We start from the raw sequence: 10,157 nt of genomic DNA on the forward strand, positions 1-10,157 counted from the left end.
ACACACACACACACACACACACACACAGTGCCTATGTCGATTTCCTAGTTTGGCTATTGAAAGACACATATAAATGTAACTATTCGGGGAAGCTGACTAAAGTGGACACCGGACCTCTCTGTCCTATATTTGCAACAGGCCTGTGAATCTATAATTATTTCAAAACGAAAGTTTTTTTTTTTACAAAAGTATATTTTGTACTACAGATCTGGTTTTGCCCTCTAAATTTTTTAAAAATTTAAAAATCACAGTTGGGCATACTCAGACTAACACGCCTCAGGGTTTGAGTACAGATAGAGGAAAGGGCAGAGACACAGACCAGGAGATAATGGCCACACCACAGAACTTGAGAGTATTCAAGAATCATGACCAGGCTGGGGCTTCTGAGCTCTGTTTCCACCACTACATTGGACTCAAAGGAAGGATGGCATCCCCCTGTGTGACACCCCTCCCCCAGGGCAGAGCCAGCGCCCCCATGTTCTCCTTGGACCAGCTGTGGCCCCACTCCCGAAGCACAAAGCCAACTTTAGAAGGAGAGCTTGAAGTTGGGACACACTAAAGAGCTTAGTAACTGGTACAGCCTGTTCCCTCCCACTCGGGGAGCATCTTGATTGTGAGTGCAATACAGGGAAGTCCTTAAGGCCTCTGATTTCAGGAGTTAATCCTTCCCAAGCTCCGGGATTTAAGCCAATAATGGCCCTGCCCACTCCACCCTGTCCCTCCCTTCCCGAGGTCTGGTCCAGGCACATAACCTCAGACAGGGAAAGGCAGGTGCTCCTGCAGGGAAGCCATCAGTGCTCCGAGGAGTGGGTCAAAGGCTCACAAGCAGGAGGAATGGAACTTTCTCATGTAGACCAGAGTGCGTCTTCAGAGGGAAGTTCACTCTAGTGTGGGCAGGTGTGTGTGACTGGGGATACTTCAAAGAAACAATAACTGGAGTGTCACCGCCCTGTCCCTCCTGCCTGCCACCCTCCCCCGCCCCGCTCCAGATCCAAGAGGCCAGAGAGGGCCAGGTCTTTGTCCCACCCTGAGCTCGAGTCAGCAGACCTTGGGACAAAACTGGAAAAAGCCAGGTGCCCAGGGACACCAATGATACTTGCTAACGCCTAGGGCTACAGACTAGAGGACTGGATCATTCTATAGTGATGGTGGCTCCTGAGGGTCAAGGTTTGGGCAGAGCACAGGCAGCCAACAAGAGAAGGATCAAAGAGAGAAGACAACAGGATGTGGCAAAAGTGGAGTGTCGGGAGTCCAGGAGGGTCCTGGGCAGCGCGAACTTGTCCTTTGTGCAACACAGAGAATAGGTGCCGCAGCAAACAGCGCCCTTCACACACACACACACACACACACACACACACACACACACACTCACACACACACTCAGGCCTGTCCAGCTTTGCACAATGCATCAACCTTTCTGTTAAAAACAAACAGCACTGGGGCGCCTGGGTGGCTCAGTCGGTTAAGCGGCTAACTTCGGCTCAGGTCATGATCTCGCTGTCCGTGAGTTCGAGCCCCGCGTCAGGCTCTGTGCTGACAGCTCAGAGCCTGGAGCCTGTTTCAGATTCTGTGTCTCCCTCTCCCTGACCCTCCCCTGTTCATGCTTTGTCTCTCTCTGTCTCAAAAATAAATAAACGTTAAAAAATTAAAAAAATAAATAAATAAAAACAAACAGCACTAACAAACAACAACCAAAACTGCTAACTCTCTCCTTGCAGTTTACAGCACGTTCCCTCCAGAGAGAAAGCAAAGCCAACACTTGGTGAGCGTCCAAGAGTCGGCCCAGGCCCTAAATCAAGATCTATGTGGTCTCACTTAAGCCTCAGCATGACTTCGTGGGGCCAGTAATGCTCTCATCCTGTTTATTAGGTGAGGAAGCCAACACTGAATTAAAGACCTTGCCCAAGGTCAGGCAGCCAGCCCAAGGTCAGGCAGCCAGCGAGGCTGGGCATGTGGCTTCAAAGGCTGTGCCCAGACATTGTCCCCTGCCTGGCCACCAAGACCAGCACCTTCCCTGAGGACTGCACTTGCCCCACTAAAGCCAGCGGTACAGGGAGACTGAGCCGTGCCCTGCCCCACACTGGAAACCAGATCCTCCCCAGAGAGTAGCCAGAACCACACTGTTCGGGGCAGAAAGCAGGGCCATTCCCACACAGGTGAGCTAGTACCTGAGTACTGAGCTGACACGCCCCACAGCAGTCACAACACTGACATGACAGCCAGGCCTCCCCCACCACAAGGGGGTCACAGGCCTCTAGGCTATGACTGTCCACTAGCTGGCTTTTCCCTAGACTTTGTTGCCGCATCACCTGTAGGGGTAATCATCAACAAACATTAATGAAACACCAAGAACCCAGCCCTGTGCCAAGAGCCGAAGATACAAAGAGACAAAGATGAGGCCACTGCCCTGGGGCTCGTGGGGACAAGACATCGTGCAGCTGCAAAGCCACGTGGGTCCCCAGGGCAGGTCACATGCTGTGATTCCATGCAAGCTCTTCAGCTGGGGAAACTGGGGAGGCTTCTCAGTGGAGGCGTCCTCAGCTCACTGTCTTTGCCTGGCACCCACGATGGCTACTGTGCTCCCAGAGTCTAGGCCAGGGAGTTCTCAGACTTGGGTGGGTATCAGATTCACCTGGGGACCTTGGTAAATAAAGTGGCCAGGCCTCTCTCCTCCAAGAAACCTGGGCTTCCAGACCATTCAGCTGCACGATGAAGTTTGACAAGGTCACCTCTGTATAGGTAAGTCCCTTGTCATAACTTGTCCAAACTCCACACCTCCTCATCCCCAGCTGCTCCCAGGCTCCTGGCACTCAGGACAGCTTTGAAAAGTCCACACGGAACTAATCCTACCTGTCGTGTCCCCAGTTTCTCCCCTGCTCGTGATTACAAACTGGGGCGGGCTGGGGGAGGCACCTGACCCTGGCTCCAGGCCTCAGAGTCTGGCTAGCACTAGTGCCCAGGGATTTCTGGGAAGGGAAGTATCTTGAAATGGACCCTAATTGGGGTGCCTCGGGTGGCTCAGTGAGTTAAGCGTCTGACTCGTGATTTGGGCTCAGATCATGATCTCACGGTTCATGAGTTCAAGCCCCACATCAGCGCAGAGCCTGCTTGAGATTCTCCGTCTCCCTCTCTCTCTGCTCCTCCACCACTCATGTGTGCACTGTCACGAGAGAGAGAGAGAGAGAGAGAGAGAGAGCGCGCACAAGCGAGGGAGGGGCAGAGAGAGAGGGAGACACAGAATCCGAAGCAGGCTCCAGGTGCTGAGCTGTCAGCACAGACTCCAACGTGGGGCTCAAACTCTTGAACTGTGAGATCATGACCTGAGCCGAAGTCCAAAACTTAACCAACTGAGACACCCAGGTGCCCCAATAAACATTTTTTCTAAATGGACCCCAAGGATCAGGAACCTGTAGGTTCCTCTTATTCTTAGCACTTTAGAAATGAGTGCAGGAGGGGAGGAGAAGAAAGGGAGAATGGAGAATGCTAGATAAGAAATGTATAACTTCACTGGGGTGCCTGGGTGGCTCAGTCAGTTGAGCAGCTGACTTCGGCTCAGGTCATGATCTCCTGGCCCGTGAGTTCGAGCCCTGCATTGGGCTCTGTGCTGACGGCTCAGAGCCTGGAGCCTGCTTCAGATTCTGTGTCACCCTCTCTCTCTGCCCCTCCTCTGCTCACACTCTGTCTCTCTCTCTCTCTCAAAAATAAATAAACATTAAAAAAATATATTAAAAAAAAGAAATGTATCACTTCATAAAATGTCATTTGTGTGTCTGTAGGTGTGTATAGTTCTATAAACCTTTGTAAAGTTACATAAAGTTAATAATTGAGTTAGTTGGTCATGGTAACGAGTGGCAGAAAAGGACTGTTTCTGGTGTCAGCTTTCATATTTGTTCCTAAGGGACCTGGATGCCCTGGTAGGAGAAGGAAGTTCTATCGCCACTTGGTCCGGTGCCACAGAGAGGCAAGCGGGTGCCCCCAGGAGAAACAGGGGTGCCCGGGCTGGCACAGGTACGCACAGGTGCATTCCTCATGCAGCTCTCAGGAGGGGCCCAGCAGTGTAAGCAGCCTCTCAAGGGCTTGGGGACAAGCACACACACATAAACTTGCGAAACTGTAGAGTACGCTGTGCGCTCAGACACGCATACCAACGGCTGTAGTGGCCCCTCCATATGGGCACACAGCCGAACACCCCGGCTCGCTGTGGCAGAATAGTGAGGTAGCCCCCACAGGAAGTACCAGCAGCCACGCCCACCCCTCCCAGGCTCACCTCCACAAAGAAAAGCTCCCAGATCCTGCTCCAGCGTTTTGACTCGGTGAGGGCACCGTGTGTGGCCAGGTGGCTGCCCTTGACCGTGAGTGTGTAGTGGCACACACCCAGGATGATGATGCCCAGTGCAAGGACGAGGACATTCTCAGAGCGCAGGCTTAAGAACCCTGTATAGAGGAAGGAGAGTGAGGAGAGGGGGAGAGGGGGCAGACAGGGCCTTTCTCCAGCTCCTGGAGATCTGGGTCCAAACACCCTGGAGATCTAGGTCCAAACTCCAGCGGGTCCCCACCGCTGGAGACCAGGCCAAAGTGGGCCCAGGGCCAGGGGCGGGGTGGGGGTGGGGGGCTGCCACAGGCGGCGGTGGGGCAGGTCCCGGCCAGGAGAGGTCCAGGGGAAACCCCATCCCTGGTGTTCCCCCCCTAGATCATACTCCCCTCCCCCAGTCCCTCTCCTCCCTCTCAACCTTCCCCTCCACCGCCCTTCATGCCATCAGGCCTTCTCCCTCCTCCAGCGCCCCATTCTCTGGGGACACAGGGCAGGTCACTGCAATCAGACTTTCGGATCCGGGGTGTACCCCTCCTTCCGGGGTCCCGGGCACGGGCCATGTCCCCCACGCCCCAGTCCCCAGCCTCTCCCCCACCCTACCCCGCAGCCCCTTCCCCAGCCGCAGCGCCGCCCTCTGTCCCCCTGTCCGGTGCTCCTCACCGGCCGGCACCGAGAGGAGGCTGAGCGCGAGGATGGCGCAGTCCACACCGTGGCGCTCCCACCAAGAGCTCGTCCTCACCACGTCCTGAACCAGCGTCTCCAGCTCACCCAGCAGCGCCTCGCCCCCGCCGTGGCCCCGGGGAGCGCCGGGTGCCGGCTCCATGAGGGGCCGCCAGGGCATCCCAGGAGGACTCAGGACTGTCTGCGGCGCCCTGCGAGGCGCCTAGTGCGGGCGGGGGCGGGCAGGGGCGGAGTCACGCGCTGGCTGGGGACACCCGCCCTCCGAGTCACGGTGCGTGCGGGGCACCCGAGCGCCTCCTGCCGCTCGCGGCGGGGGGGGGGGGGGGGGGGGCCGGGGGGCGACCCGGCCCGGCCCCCGGGGGCGCCCTCGGGGCGGGAGGGAACAGAAATGCCGCAGGAGGAGCGGGCAGGTCCGTGCGGGTAAGGAGGCCACCCTGGATGGAGAATCAGCCCGGGCTAGAGGGAACTCCGGCGGAGAGTGCCGCGGAGACCCCCATGGAGAGGCGCCCACCCCACCCTCCAGACCCTTCTCGGACCCGCCTGACCTCAGATCCCTTCCTCGCGTTCTCCCGTCCCCGCAGCCTCTGGAGTTTGCTGTAGCATTTTTATCTCCTAGCCTGTGTATTTTTCTCAGTAGCACTTTGCAGACGCTCCCACGTGTGACCCGGGCACGTCTGTCTCCACCAACAGACTAGACGCTGGGTGCCGGCGGGGCGTTACCTTGACGCTTTTGCTCAGGCCTTATCTTTAGTAGCTAGAACAGTGCTTGGCACATAAACGTTTTTGAATTCGTGGGGCAGAAAGTTCAAGGACTCACTCCATCCAGACAGATGGGGAGTGCGGGTCCCTCTGGTCCCAGCCTTTAGCAATGGTGACCCACGGAGAATTGGCTCTCCAGCCCAGCGATTTTTGGAATGAGAAGCTCCAAAAGGAAGAACCACAGAGAAGGGGGTAACCATAGAGAAAACACACCCAGAGGTCACCCAGAGTGGGGTTCTGCGGTTCCAGTCGCTCAAGGGCGCCCACGGTCATGGCAAACAGCACCCACCCCCCCTGCCTTGGGAGCAACACCATCCTGGCCCCTTTCCATCAGTGTAGCCCCAACCCGGAGCTGCTGGAAGGTCTCCCGTCACAAACCACTGTGCTCTACAGACTCCCTTGTCTGCGTCTGAGGGTCTATTCTCTCTTTTCCTTGGTTTTTGCATTCCCCTTGGTTTCACATTGAAGTCCCTTTCTTTTTTTTTTTTTTTTTTTTTTAATGTTGATTTATTTTTGAGAAAGAGAGACACACACACAGAACAGGGGAGGGGCAGAGAGAGACACAGAATCCAAAGCAGGCTCCAGGCTCTGAGCTGTCAGCACAGAGCCCCATGCAAGGCTGGAACCCACAAACCACGAGATCATGACCTGAGCGGAAGTTAGACGCTTAACCCACTGAGCCACCCAGTCGCCCCTGAAGTCCTTTTCTAAAGGAGGTCTGGCACAGCGGGGGCTGCATTTGCAGAGGGGATCTTTGGGAAGGAGGAAGAAAAGCACGAGGAGAAGGAGGTGGAGAAAAGAAATGGAGGAGAGCTTTGTGAGGAGGTTAGGGACACTGATGACTGATTCCTCTGTCTACCGTGGCATCTTCAGTCGTGAATTCTTATGAGCCAATCCCTCCAATCCTGTATAAAAGGGTAAGACTTCTTTATCAGGTCAGTATTCTAAGGGGCTTACAATCTAATAGACCAATTCTCACCTCACACACGTGCGCGTCCACGCACACACCCACATCTGGCTCCTTATAGTTTCACCACTGGTTTCCATACCCTTATTAGGTTTTGTGTTTTTCCCACAACCCCACAGGGTGGCATCATCCCCATCTGATCCACAGAGGCACAGAGAGATGAACAGATCTGCCCAACACCCACCCCAAAGGTACTAAATGGCAGAACAAGAACTCAAATCCAAATCTGTCTACTCCAAACTCAATTATCGTTTGTTTCTATCGATCCTTTTTCTTTTAATTTTTTAAAAGTTTATTGACTTTGGGAGCCCCTGGGTGGCTCAGCTGGTTAAGTGTCCGACTTCGGCCTAGGTCATGATCTCACCGTTCCCGAGTTCGAGCCCCCCGTGGGGCTCTGTGCTGACAGCTCTGAGCCTGGAGCCTGTTTTGAATTCTGTGTGTCCCTCTCTCTCTCTTTGTCTCTCTCTCTCTCTCTCTCTGCCCCTCCCCCATTCACACTGTCTCTCTCTCTCTCAAAAATAAATAAACATTAAAAAAAATTTTTTTTTGAGTTTACTTATTTTAGAGAGAGAGAGAGCGCACGCACACGCACACGCACACACACACACACACACACAGGCATACACATGAGCGGGGGAGGGGCAGAGAGAGACAGAGGGAGACAGAGAATCCCCATGGGTGGGCTGGGCTGGCAGCCTCCCTGGAGAGAGACAGACTCCATTTAGAACAGACTTAAACCCGCGTAAGAAGGAAGAGAAGAAGATATTCTGGGTCTTCAAGACGTGGAGCAGGAGTGGGGCTTGGGAGACTGTGAGGAGAGGCAGGAGAGAAAGGCTGGGGGGCCAGCAGCCGGAAGTACAGACAATGGCAGGCTGAGAAGTCTGGGCTCCCATCCTGCAGACTTGGGGAGCCCTAGCAGACTTTAGAGCCTTGTGTGATGTGTTCAGGAAGGGCCGCCCGGCACAATGGAGCAGCCACTGAGTGCAAGAGACTAGTTTGGAGACTGTTTCAGTACCCTAAAACAAGAGGGTACTGAGGGTGTGGGTGGCAGGGGAGGGACGCTGCAGGATGGGAAGAGGGCGAAATCAAAATCAGGAGGCGATGGACACACGACCAGTGAGCATGTGAAAAGATGCTTCACATCTTTAGCCTTTAGGGAAATGCAGATTTCACCCCCCCTCAATGAGGTAGCCCTTCCGACCCACTGTACTGGCTAAAATTAAACAGCCAGGCGACACTAAATGTGGGCAACGGGGTGTGGAGAAACTGACCTCTCATTCGTGGCTGACGGGAGCACAAGGTGGTTCCACCCCTTTGGAAAACACTTTGGCAGCTTCGTGTGAGGGTAACTACGCGCTTACCCTGTGACCCAGCCATTCAGCTCCGAGGTATTCAACCAACAGAAATAAAAACATGTGTCCCCATAAAAACCTGTGTCTCACTGATCGTAGCAGCGTTGTTCACGACGGCCAAACTGGAAACAGCCTGAATGTCCGCCGACAGAAGAATGGATGAGCAAACGGATACATTCACGCGGCACGTATTAAGGAGGTACCGGCAACAGAGCAGACGAGTGGTAGAGATGAGCTGAAGCGATCCCACGGGCCAAATGCTGAGGGCACGAAGCCAGACACAAGCAAGTAGTCACTCTGTGATTCCATATATAGGAAGTTCGACAACAGCAGGACTAGTATATGGTGATAGAAATCAAATCAGTAGTTGCCCAGGGAGGGGTGGGTGGGGAACAGTAATTGCAAAGGGACACTACGAAGCTTTCCGGGGGGGATGGGAGCAGTCTGTGTCTTGATTGTGCACACGTTTGTCTAAAGTCATCGACCGACACACTTGAAATGGGTGCATTTTATTATAGTTAACAATACCTCAATAAAGCTGATTAAAGCAAAAACAAAACAGGAAGGCAGATTCTCTCTTTAAATGGAAAGAGCTTTATTAGAGCTGAACACAGGCATGCCCTGAGTATATACTCAGCAGAAATGCAAAGAAATAGACAAAAATGTTCGTAGCCACAATACTCAAAATAGGCCAAAAAAAAAAAAAAAGTGTTGGGGGGGGAACAACTCAGGTATCCCCCAACAGTAGAATGATAAATAAAATGTGAAATGTGGATGCCAGGGTGTGTTAGACAGCCCAAGCCTAATGTTGAGTAAACCGAGCGAGACACAACAGAGCACAGACTTCGTTTGACTCCATTCTTACAAAATTCAAAAACAGGCTTAGGATGGCCATTACTGATAGAGGTAGTCACAGAAGGGGGTACATACGGGTTTCTGGGGGCTGCTAAGTGTTTTTGTTTCTTGATCTGGGTGTTACTTACCCTTTGTAAAAATTCATCATGCTACTATTATGTGGGCATTTTTCTCTATGTATGTTCTGTTTTATAAATGTTTAATGTTTATTTATTTTTGAGAGAGAGAGAGAGAGATCGCACGAGCAGGGGAGGGGCGGAGAGAGGAGGTACAGAATCTGAAGCAGGCTCCAGGCTCTGAGCTGTCAGCACAGATCCCATCGTGGGGCTCAAACCCACAAACTGTGAGATCATGACCTGAGCTGAAGTCAGATACTTAACCTACTGAGCCACCCAGGTGCCCCTGTATGTTCTATTTTAATTAAAACATTTGTTTTATGTTTCTAGCTGGTAAGAAGTTTTTGTTTGTTTGTTTGTTTTTAAGAGATAAAAATCAGGGGCACCTGGGTGACTCAGTCAGTTGAGCATCCGACTTCGGCTCAGGTCACGATCTCATAGTTTGTGGGTTCGAGCCCCGCATCGGGCTCTGTGCTGACAGCTTGCTCAGAGCCTGGACCATATTTCTGTGTTTCCTTCTCTCTCTGCCCCTCCCCTGCTTGCGCTCTCTCTCTGCCTCTCAAAAATAAATAAATGTTAAAAAAAAAAAAAAAGAGATAAAAGTCAGGAAGTAGACATCATCTGTAAATCCAGCAACAGTGAAGCGTGGGAAAGAAGGTTGGGGCTGGTATCTCCGTTCTCCTGGCCATGGGGGTTGGCAGCTGGGCATGTGGGGTTGGGAAAAGCACCTGGTCTCCCAGACTCTGTCCCATTCCTCTCTGGACCCCACACACACCTTCCTTATGTTTCCTGAGCTTCCTCCATAACCTTCAATCATACTTACACACCCATCACGCCTGGCAGATGTTTACCAGCTGATGGACAGACCAGAATGAGTCAAAACAGGCTGCCCGAAGGAGAAGGGGCTGGGGCTTGGCACGCAGACAGTCCCTCCTGCTCTCTGGACGACACCCATTCCCTGGGGTCTCACACAGTGGGTGGCACATAGTAAGTATTCAGTAAACATTGGTTGAATAAATGAATAGATGCATGAGTGGAAAGATTAGGAAGACAGGCTCAGGAGAAAGGAAGGAGGAGATAAAAGTTAAAAAAATTAGATGATGGGGGCGCCTGGG

At 53.0% G+C, this 10,157-nt stretch overlaps 1 protein-coding gene across 2 annotated transcripts in view; it reads right to left on the reverse strand.

Annotated features, from left to right (window-relative positions):
• The window catches only part of FADS6 (fatty acid desaturase 6), a 14,838-nt gene extending 9,620 nt beyond the window's left edge, over positions 1-5,218 (reverse strand). Inside the window, exons 1-2 of one of the 2 annotated variants that reach the window (XM_040456341.1) lie at positions 4,973-5,217; positions 4,268-4,434 (exon numbers count right to left, since the gene is read on the reverse strand). In XM_040456341.1, coding sequence (XP_040312275.1) covers positions 4,268-4,434; positions 4,973-5,153 — 348 coding nt within the window. In that variant the 5' untranslated portion in view covers positions 5,154-5,217. Of the gene's footprint in view, positions 1-4,267; positions 4,435-4,972 lie in introns of both variants that reach the window. The other variant, XM_040456342.1, reaches the window with a different exon arrangement.
• Between the last annotated feature and the right edge of the window lie 4,939 nt (positions 5,219-10,157).

The sequence above is a fragment of the Herpailurus yagouaroundi genome, unplaced genomic scaffold (genome assembly GCF_014898765.1).
Source record: "Herpailurus yagouaroundi ecotype Mexico unplaced genomic scaffold, PumYag 217, whole genome shotgun sequence".
NCBI lineage: Eukaryota > Metazoa > Chordata > Mammalia > Carnivora > Felidae > Herpailurus > Herpailurus yagouaroundi.